This window comes from Ammospiza nelsoni, chromosome Z (assembly GCF_027579445.1).
Source record: "Ammospiza nelsoni isolate bAmmNel1 chromosome Z, bAmmNel1.pri, whole genome shotgun sequence".
NCBI lineage: Eukaryota > Metazoa > Chordata > Aves > Passeriformes > Passerellidae > Ammospiza > Ammospiza nelsoni.
In genome coordinates, this window is record NC_080669.1 from 3,489,988 (window position 1) to 3,509,599 (window position 19,612).

At 38.9% G+C, this 19,612-nt stretch overlaps 1 protein-coding gene across 3 annotated transcripts in view; it reads left to right on the forward strand.

The window, feature by feature from the left end:
• FBN2 (fibrillin 2) overlaps nucleotides 1–19,612 on the forward strand; it is a 123,121-nt gene that overhangs the window by 45,073 nt on the left and 58,436 nt on the right. For all 3 annotated transcript variants that reach the window (XM_059491937.1, XM_059491936.1, XM_059491938.1), the window contains 6 exons: nucleotides 288–410; nucleotides 1,524–1,646; nucleotides 7,003–7,155; nucleotides 8,052–8,105; nucleotides 11,668–11,793; nucleotides 14,543–14,668. In XM_059491937.1, coding sequence (XP_059347920.1) covers nucleotides 288–410; nucleotides 1,524–1,646; nucleotides 7,003–7,155; nucleotides 8,052–8,105; nucleotides 11,668–11,793; nucleotides 14,543–14,668 — 705 coding nt within the window. The remainder of the gene's footprint in view (nucleotides 1–287; nucleotides 411–1,523; nucleotides 1,647–7,002; nucleotides 7,156–8,051; nucleotides 8,106–11,667; nucleotides 11,794–14,542; nucleotides 14,669–19,612) is intronic.

A 19,612-nucleotide genomic window follows, 5' to 3' on the forward strand; every position in this document is an offset into this window, starting at 1 on the left:
TCTCAGGCAATGGAAACTATTTATCCTCTCATGTATGAAAGAAAGATGCACCCTGTCCTTTCATATACAGCCTGCTGAAATATGCAAAGCAACTGATCAGAACATGAAAAAAAAATGGCTGCTTTTTATGTGGAGTGAAAACTCTTGAGATACTTTACCACAGTTATGATCAGAAATTAATCTTCAAGTGAAGGAATATGCCACACCTGTCCTGACTGATTATTTTCACTGTGTTGTCTTCTGGAGGGTGAGAAACTAAAATCAGTTTTCTTTGCAATGTTTTGTAGACCACGATGAGTGTGCCACCACAAACATGTGCCTGAATGGGATGTGCATAAATGAGGATGGGAGTTTTAAATGCATCTGTAAACCAGGATTTGTCCTGGCTCCAGATGGACGTTACTGTACTGGTATGTGAAATTTGGGGGGGATACTGATGGAAAATGGCTTTTCCTGTCTGTTCATCCCTGCAAGAATGGCAGTCTGGTAACATGGATTGATTCAAAGCCACATAACACCTTGCTGCTCACTAAAGTAGATTTCTTTAGCTGCCTGCAAACAGATCTGTAATTTACTGAAAGAAGTACTTAATAGTGTTAGGAAAGCCACAGTGATCAATAAATTAGCTTCTGAAAAATATTGAAGCATTGTAAATACATAAAAATATTCAAGCCTTTTGTGAAATGGTAAAGTGAGCAGCAGTATGGTTTAACTTCTGAAAAATATTGAAGCATTGTAAATACATAAAAATATTCAAGCCTTTTGTGAAATGGTAAAGTGAGCAGCAGTATGGTAAATTTAAGAGGTTTGAAAGATTTTACATTGATGAGCCCCACCCACACACACATATTTTCCACATCATTTTTCTAATAATTCAGAGCGCATAGCACTTGAGCCATTTTACGGGTCACACAGCATTGTAAACTTCTTAAAGTGCAATCACTAAAAACTTCTATTAAACATTTTAAGAATACAGTCTGATTTAGCGCCAGTTTCAGCAAACTAATTGAAAATACCTGTTGCTGCCCACATAGGTGTGTTTGGACTTAAGCCACTTCTAGTAAATAATCTAAGTTGTTAGTCTTCTGATTTGAATTTTAACCATTTCTACAGTTGTGCTTTTCTTAATAACATGCAGTTGTGCTTAGAAATTGATGACCCCTTAAAAGTTCTTTGAAATTAAAATTAACCATCATAAGGATATTTTGTGTCTGGTGCTCTTTAGCCATACTTGAAAGCAAAATTAAAATATGGGATGGACAAAGGGGAAAATTTATCATTGATTTTGCTTAATGTAGAATATGAAGTACCTCTAATCCTAAAGTTCTTCTGCATGTTTTGGGGTTATTTTATTTTTTTGTGCAGCTGGAATTTTGATTATTCCAAGATTAAATTTTTATTAGAAATAGAACAAAGATGCTGTTATCTATTATCATAAAGTAATTTGATAATGTTCTGAAACTATTAAGCTGTAATCTTGCTTAAAAACAGATTGATTGCTGAAGTGTCTTGCCTCCTCTTAGATATTGATGAATGCCAGACATCAGGAATTTGCATGAATGGCCACTGCATAAATACTGAAGGCTCATTTCGGTGTGATTGTCCACCTGGCTTGGTTGTTGGAGTTGATGGTCGTGTGTGTGTAGGTAAATCAGTTTTATTCTTTTCTCTTCATGGAAAAACGAGTGGAATTATCAGGTTAATTAATTATCAAATGCATCAAATTATTTCCTTCTAAATAATGTTGACATCAAACCACAAACAAGATGCAATCCCATAAACCTGTTGTTAAAAGACAAGAAATTAATTTTCTCTCTCCAATGAGGCAGTACCTCTTGTTTACCTGTTACTCATATAAATGTAAGCCTAAAGTGCCTGCTCTGCCTGGCATCTTCTTTTGGTTTTGAGACATACCCTTTCTAGTCTGATGAAAAATAGTATTTTGCCATGTAATCAGCCTCTTGTCCTCTCAAATGGTACTGGTTGGAATTTCAGAGATTGTTTACTGAGCTCTGCTAGGAGCTCTAGCATATCTCCAGGAAGCTCGTGGGACAAAAAATAGATAATTTTCAAGCTGATGAATTAAATAAGTATAGAAAGCAAGAAGTATTCAATCCCTTCTTCTGTGCTGATTGCTGGTGAGGAGGGAGGAGAGGAATAAATATTTGACAGGGATTTCTGAGGGTTATGATACTGTGTGTACTTTGCAAAGTTCCTTGATTTAATCCACAGGATTTTCCCTGTGTGTCTCAGAACATCAATTCTATATCCCCAAAATGTTTCCTTCCCCAGCTCCTGCATGTGTCTGTCATCAGGCACGTTACTGAACAGAGACTCCACAAGAATCATATTTATTAATGGGTTAATTAACAATTAATGACTGTTCTTGCTGATGGACTTACGGATGTTGTATCTGCCTTTGTCTTACCAGCATATTTCCAGGTAAAGGAAAACCAGCATCACAGTGCTTTGGAGGTTCTCACACCTCAGGGATGGGACATACCAAACCCTCATGTTGGTCATTTCAGATAACATTTCAGATGGTGCTAAAGTTCAAAAGTCTTCAAAACAAAATCTAGGACAAGTGTTTCTACCAAGTGCCAGCACAAGCTAGCCCCTTCTGTTACCACTTCTGCTTTAAAAATGCATGATAAAAAATGAGGACTGTCTTAAAAACATAGGCTCAAATAAAGCCACAACACATTCTCAGTCTCTCAGTTGGAACACAAATTTTGTTGTTTTAAGTAAATTAAATGTTCTAGTAAGCAAAGCTGTACTGAAGGTTGAACCAACAAAAGCAAGTTGTGTTCCCTCCTGTGTGGTAGCTGAGTTGTTTTCTTCTGGTTTATTAAAAGTTTGGAGAAAAGCAGTGAGAAGTAAAACAATGAGAAGAGACCTGTAGTACTGTTTTAAATATTGGAATTTCACTGCTCAGTGGCACACCAACAAAAACAGATTTGAGTACAGGCTGTTCAGTACCTTTTTTGTGTTCCAAGTTGGCCTCATCTTTACCCCTGTCAGTGATACAGCTGCAAAGAATCAATACAGTACTCAATTTTCTGTGCTTTCATTTACCTAATGTTGCCACAGTGCTAGCAGCAAAAGGCTTGACAGGTTGGCCATCATCTGTGAACACCATTTATTTAGAAGTTACGTGTTACACAGCTTTAAGGCTTTCCATAAATGCTTACATTTTCAACAGGAAGTTCCCTTCACAGGACAAAAAAAATCTTAAAGCAGAATAATGATCTAGTTGGAAAATTCATTAAAAAAAGATGATGTAATTATTCCAGCCATAAAGTAACATAGCAAATTTCAAATAATGCATCACAAAATATCCTCACACATGACTTGAGAGCAGAATTTCCAAGCCAGTCCACTGTTCAGAATTGTGTATGTGTGTTTATATATATCCACATGCTGTATTAACTACAGGAATTCTGTGTCTGGCTATTCTATTCCATATATTGCATGACCTAAATAGTACTTTTCAGACATTCTGGCTGCTAGAAGATCATTGGTAGTTTGAAAATTAATAACTTAAATTGGAAATCTTGTAAGAACATTCCCACAAGTCTGCTAGGTAACCAGCGAGGAACATAAAATCTGAGAGCCCACAGTCCAGCTGCCCCCTCTTTCTCTGAGCTCTATTTTACTTCTAAATAATGACCTTGATCCTGGTGGGAGTGCACACAGAAAGGAAATGCTGTTTTACTTAGTATTTATAAGTACAGTTGAGTCAATCACAGAATGTTATACAAGCTTGAAAAAGGTACAGCACAGGGGAACAAATGCTTGGAAAAGGAACAGTTACAGAGTCATGGAACAGCTAGATAAATACTTGGAGCCAAACTTCCAATATTTGAATATTTGCAGGCTTTTTAGGTTTGGCTGTACTTCCAGCTGCAGCCCCATGCTTGGACACCTCAGCTGGCTCTGTGTGTGAGCGTGTATCACCTCAGAACTTGTGCTGAGCTGTGGCTCCAGCTTCACACAGTGTTGTTTGTTCTCTGCTGAGACACTTCTAATTACCTCTGCCCAGAGCCAGAGACATCCAGGACAGAGTAACCAAGCTTTGTATTACCCTGGTAATTTTTTTGAGCCAAATGGGTGTTTGTCATTTGTCCTTCTAAGGCTCCTGGGTGGGTGCAGTGACTTTCCCTGAGTGTGGGTCAGGCACTTGTGCACCTGATACTGACCACAGACGTGGTGATCATCATTTTTGTAGGTGTTGAAGTGCTACACTGCCAAATTTAAGAGTGTAGAAGTGCCATGCCGTGGGACGGAGTGGAGAGTCCCATAAACAGGTACAGCAGCAGCGATGCTAGTCTCTGGTCCAGGGCAAAAAATAAATTCTTGGTGCTCTGGAATGAGTGGCCAAAGCCTAATCAAACTAAACATGGGGAGAAGCAGAGGTTCATCAGTAAGTGCAGACTCAGAACTGTTGTGGAATGGAGAACTGAGCTTCGTGAGGTGCCTGCAGCAATTGAACCATCCACAAAGAGGTGCCTGTCCTCATTCTTGCTCGTAGCACAGCCCAAGGGGGACATTCTCCTTGTCCCACAGCTGCTGGGGGAGAGGCAGCTTGGTTCTTCATCCCTCACAGGCTTGGTGAATCACTGACACTGACAGTAGATCAGACTGTTTTCCTGTAACTAGGCATGACATTGTCCCCAGTTTCTCTGTGTCGCTTCTCTAAAAGCACTGGTGTGCCCTGAGAGCACTTGTTCTCTTGTGCAGAGCAGTTGCTCAGTACATCTGTAGCTTCCTTCAGCTACTTCCCATACTCCACATCTTTGAAAACCTTCCTCCAGAGTATTTCTTCCACACTTTCCAGTCTCCTGTCCCTCTGCAGTTTCCCTTGGTGCCATTTCCTTCCCTTGACTTGCTGCTCCATTCCCTCACAGGCACAACATAACTAGGGGGAAGCCTCCCCTTCTGTGACAGGGCAATGATTGAAGTCCCTTTGTTCATGGCAGAACTTGTGGGTGGCAACTGGACTTGTCTGAGATGGAGGGAAAGCATGTGATGCCACTAATTATTTTGCCAAGTAAACGAACAGAGATTTCTTGTGCAAAAGTCCTCGACTATTTTCAAGCATCATAATCTTTTCCCGATGTCAAGTGCAAGCAAGTTGTACTGGCTTCACCTAGATTCTTGGCAGGGGAAAAAAAACCTCTAAAATCTATGGAATATGTAGCTGTGCTCCAGAACTATGTGTTCCATGCGATACCAAAGGCAAGTGAAAACATTTATGTGCAGGCAGCACTGTTATACAGGAGCCAGCTTACAGCACTCAAAGGGCCGACAGAACGCATAAGGAATTGCCAGTTCTTATTTAGATTGGCGCTGGATATTCAATATTCACTGTAAAGCTTCTCATGCAACTTTCCTTTGTTGTTTTGGGGTCATACTTCAAGCAAGGAACTGTCTGGATTCCCTCAAACTCGTTTCAGTTTCTGAGTCCACTCAGGCTCGTGTCCAGGCCACAGTGCATGGTGGTTTTACTGGGGGACTGTCAAGCAGCATGAATTAAAGCTGTGTTCTGTTCTGGCCCATAAAGGTACCTGAAACAAAGAGTATTTCTGAGCTCCTGTAGAATTTTAGGAGTCAAAAGTAAAGGCTGATTATCTATATCCTGCTACAGTTCTCAGCTACACATTTTTAGAAGGACTGTCCAATTACATGCTTGTTCAAAGATCTCTAATACTATCCTGTAAGCAAACATGGGGAAAAGCCTTCAAGTTTAGAAGGACCAAAACCAGAAAAGTACAATAAAACCCCAAAGAAATGTACACAAAGCAGTCTCAGACATTCTCATAGTTCTTGGATAAGGAGGGGAGATTAATATTCCTGTAAAGGTAAGTATTGAGGTATGTCTTGTAAGACATTTCTTGCATCTTACTGGCCAAGGCTGTCAAATTGATTTATGTGATTAAATCACCTGTAAGATTGGCAGTGTGTACATGGTGAATCTTAGACGTGTATGGTTGGCCTGTATAATTTTTCTGCTGTCTTTTTTTGGACTGGTTTTCAGGGTTGAAGAACCTTTCAGGTGTTCTGTGTTTTGTTTGTGTGACAAGTGGTGGTTTATGCAGCCCACCATTTCCAGGCCTCTCCCCAAGGATGGCACTTTAACTTCCAGAGTGTGTTTTTAATCACAAACCCCCTGAAGGTTCTTATAGTCTGGACAGTATCACTGCTTTCCTCACTGCCTAGTGTGTGTAAAATTTGCTAGATTGCTGTTCCCAGCTAGATTTTGGGGCCTCTTTGGTGTGCTAAACCAGCACTGGTGTCTGTTTATGTATAAACCTATTAAGATGGTCATGTCACGTAAATGCTTGTCTGAACAATCTGCTAAAATTGCACTTCTGTTCATGATTTTGTAAATACAGCTGGAGACCATGCTCCTCCTTCCAGAAGCTGGTATAATATCCCATATTATAATATAATATGTATATCTCAATATATATTTATATTATTTTGGGATATTATGGGTAATATGGGATATATGTTGGGATATATATATATATATATATATATATATATATATATCCTAATACACTATCCCATATTACCAGCCCTGTGCTGCTGATGGGTTATCCTACCTGAGGAACCATTCTGGAACTCAGAGATGTCTGTGGTACTTCCCAAAGGGAAGAATCAGCCACCCCATGCTGATCCAGGCTGTTCTGTGTTTCTTACTGGGACATTTGTTGATGGATTTACAGAGCTGCTTTGGGGTGTGGGCCTTTGCTGGGTCCTTTGGAATGCCTTTGAATGTGGTGACAAAACCCTAGTTTAGGTGGTTTGAAAGTGCTTTGGGGAAAGCTCCAGGAGGCAGCCACGCTGAGAATCGGCCTTGGTCTCATCAGGATTTTTAAGGCAGTGCAGATGTAGCCAGTGTGGCCTTTTTATTGACCAAAAATAAGGGATAATATGCATACATTTAATTTTCAGCCTAAGGAAATGATTATTTCTCCCCTTGTCCTTTATCTCTAGATACTCACGTGCGGAGCACATGCTATGGGGGCATCAGGAAAGGGCTGTGTGTCCGTCCCTTCCCTGGGGCTGTGACAAAGTCTGAATGCTGCTGTGCCAACCCTGACTATGGCTTTGGAGAGCCGTGCCATCCCTGCCCTGCTAAAAACTCAGGTACAAGTTTTGTGTTTCCTTGAGTGCTGCAGTGAACATACAGACTTTAAACAAAATTGTTGAAATCGCATTGTTGGTTTTTATTTCATGCCCGAAAGAAAAGTGAACAGGGTGAATTTGGGTTCCTGAATTAAATGTTTGCTCTAAGTAATAACTGTTGCAAGAGAATAAGCAGAATTCTTCAATGAATCTGTAAATTTCCTGCTCCAGTCAATCCAGCTTAAAAGAGCAGCCCATATTATTTCTAGAAATATGTATTTCATTTTAAAAGAATCAATTCTTTAAGTAAACCTGGGAATTGATTAAAAACAAAATCTCTTGACTACAGAGCTGAGGTGGTGCATCTTGACAGAATTTCCATTTAGTATTAATAGTATAGCAGAAAACTATTAAGAAAAAAACAAGTAAAACTGACAGTGTGGTTAAAAGCAGTAACTTGAGAGGACAGTCGTGTCAAGATTGTAAAGAAATCACCTAAGTTTCTAACTCTGGTCATCTAAATATGGTTTTGTATGTATATATATATATAACCAAACATAAATATATATATATATATATATATATATATATATAAAGCCAAACTCCAAACTTATATTTTATTTATATATAAAATACAAAACCAAGCTTAGATGACCAGAGTTAAATAAATATAGATATTTATTTATTTACATATATATATATATATGAAAGTTCAGGATGAAGCACTTCCTTACATAGATTTAACTAACTTATCTATAAATGGTTATTTCATGTGAACGTTGGCATTTCATTAGTTACATGGTAGAAAAATTACTTTGGGAAAAAAAAAGTCATGTGGGTTTAGTTTAGAATGAAAGAAGGTGAAATACTGGAAATAACATTTTCTTTTCCCCAACATCTCCACCTCAACTGAGCAGCTGAGTTCCATGGCCTGTGTAGCAGTGGAATAGGTATTACTGTTGATGGAAGAGGTATGTTTTATATTTTTTTTAACATATACGATTGTCCTGGTTTAGTCCTTAGATTGTCCTTAGTTTAGGGCAAATTTTGGGAGGAAATTTCTGAAGTATTTGTTTCTAGAAGGCAGATTTAAGTGGCCCTTTCCCCAGGAAGTTCAGGAGGTAAATTTCTTTCAAGAAAAGTGGGCAAAATTTTTTATTTAACAACATTTTGTGGTTAACATTAAGATGTTGTTACATTGAAATTTTAACAACTGATTAATGATTTAATAATTCAGCATCATAAAGTCACCCCAGGACAATGATTCAAAGTTTTTAAAAAAAAATCCTCAGAATTATTTTTTTGATAACATACTAGAGTGGAGTTTTAACTTCAAGATGATTATGTTAATTTTAGTATTTTAATTCTCGGACTACAAATGTTGTAGTTGTTGTAAATGTTGTCTGGAGAAAAGGGTGGAATTAATTCTCTAGAACAGTGGATTTTGCCTGACCCTCTCAAGAAAAAAAAGTAATCTGTTTCAGAGTTCTGACCTACAATTTTTTTTTTTTGAGATCAGAAATTTTTTCAGATGAGACATCAAACAGTTCTCTCTCATCTGACAGGAGTCACTTGCATTTGCAGTTGATTTTCAGTCAGCTGGGATAGTAATAGAGCAGTTTTTCACTCCAGATTCAGTGTTCACTCATGGACCGTTTCCATGGACAGACTGTATCTCTGTAGAGGTAAAAGTTGGAAGGGAGCTTAACTGAAAAAAACATACCCTTATGAAAAAAAGTCCTGAAACTGACCACTGAACTGTAAAGCTCCACGTCCTTTTCCTAGTACCACAGAGACAGGAATTTTCAGAAACAATGGCTGAGCCAGGTCTGAAGTAGGGGCAAAGCATGCTGCAGCTGCCAGACAAGTAAAATGGGTTGAAGAAGGAATAGGAGGATATAGGAACATAAAATTTATTGCTAGGTATTTGTCTGGTGTGTTAATAATTATCCTTGTCAGCATTAAAGCTCCTATTCTATACAGCAGAAACAGAAAAAGAGCTCCCATCATTACATTTAGCAATAGCCTAAAGAAATTTTAAAAATAGCACTTAAATAAAAGAAATTCTGGTTTTGTTCAGTACCGTAAGTATCTGCGTATTTTTTTCTTAACATGCTGTAAGCTTGTATGAGTGATGTGAAATCCATGGAATTTATGAATTCTCTCAGTTCACTTTTCGCTGAATTATATAGGGTCCATTGAAGAATCTCTAAATCTCAGAGCAGTAATGTCAGCATTCATTAATACTTAAAACAAGCAGCATCCTACCATAAGAATTTGCATGCAGCCTGGTGGAGAGGTTCACGCATCCTTTTGGACACATGGAAAATGCAATTTCTCACTCAAACATTGGAACAACTGCGCTGTCTACCAAGTGCATGACAAAGATCATTCTTGTCTCAGCTGTAGTTCTCTTTTGTTCAGGTTTCCAGAGCAAACACAGGGTTTTCTGTGCCTCTTGTACAGCAGCATTGCAGCCAATTTTCATGCTTCTGCTCCTGTCACTGCCTACACACTCCTTGTGTGGCTTGTCCTCAAGATCCAGACATGTCTAGTGAGCTACAGAATCCATTTTGCTCTAAAGAAAATACAAATTTGAAGTGGCATGCCAAATCGTATTTTCTTACAAAGTTTTTTGGGCGTCTCGTAGCATTGAGTTTTATCCGGGGTAGCATGGTTTTTTCCAAATGCATATGTGATTAAATGTATTAAATCAGTACCTAAACTGCACTGTGATTAAAGAGGAAATGTTCTTTACAAAAAGTTGGGCCCTACAAGTATAAAACAAGCCTTTCTTGAAGTCACAGCTATGCCAGCACCCTTTCTTTCCAGGGTTTGGGAAAGGGGCTATTTAAAGTAATGGGCTTACCATATGAGAAGAAGGAAAATATTGAAAAACTCTCTTTTCCTCAGAGGCAAGAAGCATTAAAATTAGTCTGTTCCTCTTCTTGCAGTTCATATGAATATTTTGGACTTTTCCAACTACAGCAGAAATTTTATATGGAACTGTAAATTCAGGGTATATAACTCATCCATCATCCTGTCCTGTCTGTCTGAGAAAAAAAGTTAAATTTCCAGCAAGTACTTGCAGGACTCAATTTGCTGTAGTTTTGACCTATGTTTTACTTATGTATTAGGAAAATTTATGTGTCAACTAGTAATTTATAACTTCTTACCTAGATCCCTAAACTAGAGGCACTGGGTCCACAGACTGGGTATTTTGCATCAAGCTTTTTGTTACAAGCATGTAGTTCCCTGTCAGTTTAGGTTGGAAAGGATATCTGGAGATGATCCAACTTAACCTTCTGCTCAGAGCAAGGGTATATTCAAAGTTAAACCATTTCTCAAAGCCTTGCCTGGGGGAATTTGGAAAATCTCCAAGGACAGAGTTCCTACAGCCTCTTTGGGCAGCTTCCTCCACTGCTTAGCCACACTCAAGGTGAAGAATTGTTTTCCTGGTGTTTAATTTAAATTTCCACTGTTGCATCTTGCAAGTGTGCACCTCAAAGAGGTGGCTCCATCTTGTTTGTAATCATCTGTTAAAATCAGGCTAACACTGTTAGGGGTCCCTCTGATATTCCCTCTTTTCAGCTGACCAAATCCAGTCCCTTCAGCCTCTTCTTGCACCTCAGGCACTGATGCTGCTGAGGGAATTTAGCCACACTGACATGAGCTGAGTGTAGTCCAGGAGACACTTGGAGCACTCTGAGGGGAAATTTTCTTAATCCAGGTGATACTTTAAACAGAGCAGAGGCACTACTGCACCTGTGATTATCAGCACAGATGAAATGATGAGTAATGAATTAATTAGTGATGTCCATACTGGTGGCAGCCTGAACTGCACTGGTCATGCCCTGTTGGAACTCATGCTGAGTTGAGGGGTGTGGGCCAGGTGGAGAGTAAAGAGAGCACCCTGAATTTCATGAGCTTCCAGTTGCTTAAGGCATCCCAAGTGAATGGGATTCCCTGGAAACTGCCCTCAGGTTTGTAGGAGCAGAACAGAGCTTTGAGGATGTTTTCATGAGATCGCAAGAGCTCTCAGTTCACGCATAAGAAATCAGGCAAAGAAGGGAAAGACCAGCGTGGCTGCGTAAGGATCAAACTGGAGTGTGAGAAGGAAATGCAGTGTCAGGGGAGCCAGGGAGGAATGCTGTGAGGAGGAATGCTGTGAGGAGCAGAGGAAAGCTGCCCAGGTGTTTAGGCATGGGACTGGGAAAGCTGGAGCACTCTGGGGCTGAGTTTAGCAAAGAGTACCAAGAGTACGACAGGCGTCTGCAGGTGCATGGGAGGCTTGAGGAGTGGGCCCATGTAAAGTGGCCCAAAACTGGAGGCGGTGTTCCAGGTTTGGCCCTCTAGTATCAAATAAAGGAGAATAATCACCTCTTTCAGCCTTTGGGCTGCACCTGTGCTGTGCCTTGGCTCTGACTGGGAGCCCCAGCAGGCAGGCAGTCAGGTGTTGCCCACACCTCTCACAGGAGCAGGTTTGTGGTACCTGGCAGTGCCTGACTGTCCTGTGTTGCTGTGCTGATGCAGATATTAACGAGTGTGCTTTGGATCCTGATATTTGCTCCAATGGGATTTGTGAAAACCTGCGTGGCAGCTATCGCTGTAACTGCAACAGTGGCTACCAGCCTGACCCTGCTGGAACCAATTGTGTGGGTAAGTTTTGGTTGGTTTTTTTTATTGTGCATTAATTATTTATCATTTCGTTGATGCTGGTTTGACCTGACAGGATGTAGGTTGCAAGGCATCTGCTTCTTCAAGCTACAATAAAAATGCAAAAAACTTGGAATTACGCTTTTCTCAATCTCTGCATAATTTTTATTCTTACTGTATATTTTGTATACTGTATATTTTACTGTGTTGCTGTTTGGGAGGTAACATTGCAGGTTTCACTCTCCATCTAACTAATTTTGCTATTCATGACCATACATGAAATCCAGTGGGTTTTTGTTTTTTTCTTTTGGAAATTCTTACATCCAGAAAAAGTGTGTTACACCACAAGTGCGCTGTACGATCATGTTGCTTATAGCCTTGTAATTTTAAGCAGAAAGGCAAAATTTGTTTAAACTAAAAGCTAATAGAAATCTCTCAGGAACCATCAGATGTCCAAAGTATTGTCCTTAAGTACTGTGTTTATTTTGGTAAATTATTGCTTTCTGCACTTAAAGATTTACTGACCTGTCTGCTGGCAAAACTCCAGTTTTGCTGGGGAAAACCTGGTCTATAGCTGCAGTATAGTTTTCATATCAAACATTCCTTCCTGGTGATGCAAAGGAAACACAAAGTAAAGAAAGTGTCTCCTTTCATCTGCTTGAATAAAGGAACTTTACATCTAGTCACTTCCTAAAGCCCTAAATATGACCTTCTGGCAGGAAAAGCACTGGTGTTTTTATTTTTAAAATTCTTCATGTATTCATTCTCCAAGTGGATTTTATTGGAAGGGGTTTTATTTAGCTAGTTACTCTTGGGATTAGGTAAGTGCTAGTATAATCTATGTATTTACTTAACTTAAAGATAAAGCTGACTGAATGTGAGGATGTGTTTATTCTTGGATAGAATTTTTCCATAAAAGAATTTAAGTATGAACACTCAGATAAAAAGTTGAAAGGTTATAATTAATGGCACAATTTATGAGATGCCAGGAAATAAAAATGGTCATCAGTCAGAATGCAGACAGAATTTTTGTCAGGTCTGAGTGGGTTTAAAGCATGAGCTGCATTGTTCAGTGTTTTTACAGAGCTTATCCCAACAGATTACAGTCCAAATCTGAAGTTATTGTGTGAGATTCTAATGAAATCTGAAGTTATTCTGTGAGATTCTAATGAAATAATGCATTCATCACACTGCACAGTTTGGGCTAAAGCATTGTATGACAACAAGCTCAGAAACGCTCTTGAAAATGTCAGTTTACAAATTTGTCCTCCTTTCCTTTGTTGAAATCAGATGAAGTTAGATTAAGGACAGGTTAGGAAAGAAGAGATTTTTTTTTTAATTTATGGCTGCCAGACTTAAATCTTGGATTCAATATCTGGGGAAATGTAGGCTTTTTTGTCTGAATCCTACAGGAATAAGCACACCTTGGAAAATCTGAAGACGTTGGGGAAACCAAAATTCACCAGATTGTAGTTATATTGCATTCTCACTTTTCTTCTCTATTTTTACACTTAAAAACTCTCTAAAAATCTGTTTGATGGAAGACTTCACTTGCAGTATGAGGTTTGGGAAATCAAGCAGTCAATAAAGAGGAGACAACCTGAAGCAGGATAAAATGTCATGTTTATCCTGACTTATCAATATTCTTTATATAAACATAGGTTATTTTGACATGTGATGGCCATTAAAGCAGTAGGCTTAAAATTATATTTTTTTCTTCTTTCATAGAACAAGTAGTAGGGCAGTGAGGAAGACACATTACATTTTATTAGAATTATTTTCAGTTGGTTTAAAGGGAGTTCAGGGAATTATGTTACTATACCTAGTCAATGTACTTGATATCCTGGTCTTAATCCTGTTTGTTTTTAAATTCAGTGTTCCTCTGGAGGGGAGGTGTATGTGTACTCTTGAGATGGCTGCCATGCATGAACCATACAGGACAGATTTCAATCCACTTCATTGATAACAAAAACAATTTTAGCCTATAAAAGAGAGTTAGAAGAGAGTGACAGTGTTTGCAGGGGTCTTAGGATGGGGGAAGAGATGAGGATCTCACTCCATGTTTCAGAAGGGTTGATTTATTATTTTATGATATGTATTACATTAAAGCTATACTAAAAGAATAGAAGAAAGGATTTCATCAGAAGGCTGGCTGAGAATAGAATAGCAAATAATGAATAACAAAGGCTCTGTCTTGGACAGAGAGTCCAAGCCAGCTGACTGTGATTGGCCATTAATTAGAAACAACCACATGAGTCCAATCACAGATGCACCTGTTGCATTCCACAGCAGCAGATAACCACTGTTTGCATTTTGTTCCTGAGGTCTCTCAGCTTCTCAGGAGGAAAAATCCTAAGGAAAGGATTTTTCATAAAAGATGTCTGTGGCAGAACAGTAATTAACACACTGCTGTTTCTGTGTTTAAATAAAAGAAATAATTAAAATACTGCTTTCAGAGCAAATAAACCTCCATTAGTTTATATGGTGTGGTCATAGAAATGACAAAGATCATTGTCATTTGACCAAGGTCAAGGTCATTGACCAAACTCAAATGAACAGGGTCATTGCAGGAAAACACAGTTATTCCTTTAAACCTAACCGTGAACTAATTTTTGTGTTTGCTAGTGGAAAGAACAAAACAACTTTAAAGGCAGAGCAGAAATCTTTGCAGCAGAAGCCTGAAAGTGAGTGAGAGCTTTGCAGGTCAGAGCTGTCACTCTCGGTGATGGTGTGTGTGTGTGTGTCCCTGCAGACATTGACGAGTGCTCTGTGAACGGGCTGCTGTGCGACAACGGGCTCTGCCGCAACACCCCGGGCAGCTACAGCTGCTCCTGCCCCCGGGGCTACCTGTTCAGCGCCGAGACAGACACCTGTGAAGGTGAGCAGCCTGCACCTCCTGCCACGCCTGTCGTGCATTCTGCCACGCCGCAGCGAAACCGGCGCCGGAGTGGTGGCAGATACCAGAGGAAAAGAGAGAGCTGTGATGTTGCATAAATTTTCACATTTCCTCTTTTTATTTCCCTGCTTTTTAGTGTGTTTGGTGTTGCTGTTGAATTTCTTTCAAAGTAATAATTTAATTTGATGCGATAATGTTTTCCTTTGCTTAGCTACAACATTTTTAACCTACAATACGTGGTTGCCTGTGATCACATAGCAGGAGCACCACATCTGCCATTTGGGGAAGTGCATCTGTCTTGATCACAGAGTCTCCTTTTTCTTTTCTCCCTTCTTCTCTCCCTTCAGTCTGGGGTGATAGTTAATTCTAGATCAATCCTATTATCTGTGATGAATTCCAGGACCTGGGTATTACTGCCCAGTAGTACTAAAACTGTCCTTCATTTTTTCAGTACAATCAAAATTGCTTTCTTCATAAATAGAAACATTTATAAATACTGATATTTATATATAGTAATATTTAAAAATAATCTTTCTAAATAGTAATATTGCTATTAGTGTTAGTTAGTACTTTAATGTTAGTTAATACATTACTACAGATGTTAAAGCAGCAAAAATGTCGTATAGCAGAAACCAATGAGCAATTTTAGTTACTAAATTTACTGTACCAAAAAAAGTAAAATTGGAAGTGTTAGCTTATGTGCTAACTCTTAATTAGGATTAGAAGTTGAGAACAATTTTTCTGGTCTTCTCCTTTTTGTTTAGTTCCACAGTAAATCTCAGTATTTGTAATCATTAGGAAGTTTTTATAGTAAATGGTTTTGCATTTCTTTGAGTGATGGGGAAGCTGTAATTCTTTGTTGCAAAACACTTGTTATGTGAACCAGTGTAATCCTCCAGATTTTTCTGAAATGGTGGAAGATTTTACTGTCCTCAGCTCATTATTATTGATGAGGTAGAAGTTACTGCCATACAGCTAAGGAAACACATAGAAAGGAAAGTGGCAAGGTTTTAAATTCTGGCAGTATAAAATCATTCACATGTTCCATACAAAACGTCTTCACCCCTTCTATGCAAAAGAAATTGCATTCCTTTATATTTTAATACATGTGGGTTTCAGAGGACACCTTTAGAAGTCAGTTCTTGCTCCTTTTGCATGTTACAGATTGGTGCCACTTGTTCAGAGTGGGGCTTTTCTTGTGCCAGCCCTCGTGGATTTACAAGACTTTCTGTGCCAAGCTGTCTCAGTGCCTACCTGCCCACAGTGCTCAGGAATTTATTCTGCAGGGTTTCTCTCTGTGATTCGTGTCTGTGCACTGCAAGATTTCTGTCTGAAAACAGTGTACTGTGTGCCCTTAATGCACATGTTTCTTGAGGAATCTTCCAGACAGAGAAACTGGTGTGGTGTGGTGAGGGGAGGTGCTCACTACCAAGAACTTCAGAGCATAAAACACTGATCTGAAGCTGGGTGGGTGAGCAGCCAGAATGCAGACAGCCCAGCCAGTCCAGTCCTGTTGAAATAAAACGTATCTGCATTTTCAAACAGTAAACTTGGATTTATTTCTTAATGGTAATGGTACTATTATTGCTAATACATCTTGAGTCTTGTCCTTGGATTGATGTCTAAATTTAGCCAATGAGGTAAAAAAGCTGGTCAGGAAGGGTTTTGTGTAAAAGTGTCTGTGAAAATATTTGATGTTGCGTTTTTACTCACGTTGGCTAGGCAGTGGTAATGCTGGGTTGGCAGCAGAGAAGGAAATTACTCTCTGCCCAAATCCTCTTTCTCATAATTCGTTTTGGAGTTGTAAGTTCACTGGTTGTAAAAACCTGCTGTAGTCAGGAGCTCTGCGTTGAGCACTGAAAATGCTCTGATGCTTATTAGTCACCAAGAAATTGTTAATATGAATCTCATCAGCAACTCGGAAGAAACAACAAAACTCTTGTTTTCTTTGTAGTTCAATTGAAATGTTATCAGTTTGTTGCACGGAGTAGGAGATTTGTTTGAGGCACCAGAGTCTGTGAAAGTTGAGATTTTTATGACAAGCTCCATGGTTTAGTTTGTGTTTCCAGTGACATAACTAGTTAAATGTAAACCAGATGTGCTTTGAAGTTCATTTCCAGGAATGTACAGTGGACTGTTTCAACTTTTCTTTCTCTGACGTTTACAATGTACACTCACTTCACTTAAGAGAAAAAAAATTTAAAACACACCTCAATAAATATCTTCATACATAGCATGTACATACAAAATAGTGTACATAGCATTTCTTCATACAAAATAGTGTTAAAATCCATTTGGTTTGTTGCTTGCTCAAATTTAAAAAAAATTAAAAATTACCATTTAGTATTGTCATGAGAAGCTGTAGGGAAACAATTTTCGGAGTTTGTTTACATTGTGCATGGTATACTTTTTCACTTGATTCAGCAGTGCACTTAATATCATCTTTTAATTTTATTTTTCTTTCCTGGATAGCAATTTTGAGATGTAGTCAATGCACTATTCTCAGCCTATTGCTATCGAAATTTATTTGGCTTGGGGTTTTGTTTCTTTTTTTTTCTTCTTACTTAGCATAGTGCTAAAGTATATCAAATGCAGAAGGGCCTGGAGCATGGCTCATGAAGCCAAGAGAGCTGACTCTACTCTTCAAAAGGTGATGAAAGGTTTTGTCTCTCTATCTCCACTTACTCCCTTCTTTGGTTGTAGTTTCAGGGACATTGGCTTCCAGGTGTGGCCCTCAATTATTTTTGTCAGATTTTCGTTTAAACTCTGAAAATTTGAAACAAAAAGATGTCTTAGAAGAAAATTGGTTGTAATCCTGCCTTGCTTAATGCCAGGGAAAATCAAAGGTAGGCATGATGACCTCATATTACTCCCATAAATGTGAAGCAGTTCACCTTCCCTGTATCTTCTTGAAGCGATGATTTGGACAGTGACACCTGTCTGCTTTTCACTTTGTCTTGCACATTGGTTGTGTCTGTGCAAACCTCTGTGTGAGGGCAGCTGAAGCTCTTAAAGCAGTGTGACACCTCACATGAAAATCACCCATTTTCAGCTTTAAGTACCTTCACAGATGATGCCTGGTCCCTCGTGGAAATTTCTCTACAGTTACAACTTATTTAAAGAAGGGAGTAACACTTGTGATTGTTTGGATGGAGAATACATCACTTCTGTTTTGTTAGTTTGTCCTGTCTTTTCAATTTTTTCTCACTTTTTTTTAGAGCTAGACAAACTTCTGAAAGCAAGATGGCAGAGGGAGAGGGAGCAAAAGTGTCCTTATCCCAGACCATTTATATTCATAGGATTATTTGACATAAAATAGATACTTAGATTGCTTTTTTTTTCCTGAGTCAGAGTGATTTATGATTTTCAGAACCACTTTGGTTTCTCTGCAAAAGCAGGAGAGAACACTCTCCACCAGCAGGTATTGCTGGCTGGGGGAACCCAAAGAGTGGGAAGCAACAGAGGCAGGCAGTATTCCTGGGTACTAAAAATTGAGGTAATAGAGTATAAAATATATCCACAGGGAGTAGAAGGCCTTGGTGCAGAGCAGATAATTGCTGGTGAGGACTCCAAATTGCCAGCTTGGATGCAGAGGGACTTGGAGCTTTTTCTGTCAGAATTAACAATGAGGCACATTGTCCTGACCTGATAAAGCCTCTTAGATCTTGCATCCCTGTATCTGTGTAGGATTAATCTGGAAAATGGGCAATCCACAGTTTAAAATCAGGCTTCAGAAACATAAAGCTCAGTTGTTGGTCAGAAAGTTGGTGACAGCCAAGTCCTGTTTGCTCTTTGTAGATAAGTCCATTAAGTAAAAGATATGTGAAAGCTGGCTTTTAAATTAAGTGCTTGCTTTTGGCATGAAAAGAGATAACACAGTTTCCAAAGTGTACTGATTCTGGGCATTTTTATCTCTCTCTCTTGCTTTCTGTTGTGGTTTTTTTTTTAATTAATACATTCATATTATTATATATGTTTAAATACCTGTTGCTTCCTTCACCATGCACATCTCTGGTGAAAGGAAGGCTTGATGCATCATAACAAAATAGCAAATTGTATCTCTTAGAAAACTTTAAAAAAAATACAGAGGGCATTTCAGTTTGTCTTGAAAATGATCTCTTCATGCTGCTAATATCTCTAGTGCTTAGTTAGATACTACATTAGGTTGTAATTAATTTAAATTAAGATGGTTTAATTTATAGATATCACAAGATATTGCTGAAGCACTGCTAGCAAATATAAGCAAGCACTAAACATTTTTAACTTCAAGCCTGCCAAAGGGAACTGGTTGGATTAGAATGCATGGCTTGATTCAGGATGCATATAAAAAAAATCAGATTAGTTGAGTTGAGAGGGAAATGGTGGATATGCATCAACAGTCTTCTTGGAGAGAATGTGTATTGTTTCAACCTTAAAACTGATTCCACTTAAAAGAAAAACATCAGCAAATAATGCTGTCTGCAGGGGTCCTATTCTTGCATGTGAACAAACTTAAAAACCTCACAGGGATGATAAACAGGATTTTGGGGCTAAAGAGCAGTACCATTTACAGTATTCCAATTGCAACTGCTGTTTCTCCCGCATTTCCATAACTGGAGAATTGCACCCAGCATTGCGATCTTTTGCTTCTGACAGGGTTTTCTTAATTCTTCTCATGGGGCCATAAATGGCAGAAACAGTGAGGGCTTTGTTCGTTCTCTGCATGGTGTGGCTGGGAATGCATTTGCATTCTGTGAACAAAGAGTTGTGTTTTCTCACGGGACAGTTGTAATTGATGCTGGAGAACTTTATGGCCCATGCTGTTGGAAATTAATTGTCCTTGTAGAAAAGGGCCATTTAATAAACACCTCCAAAGTATGGGTACTTCAAAATACAGCCTACCTGTCTGTCCCTGTATCTCTTGATACAAAACTTCTGCGAGGAGAG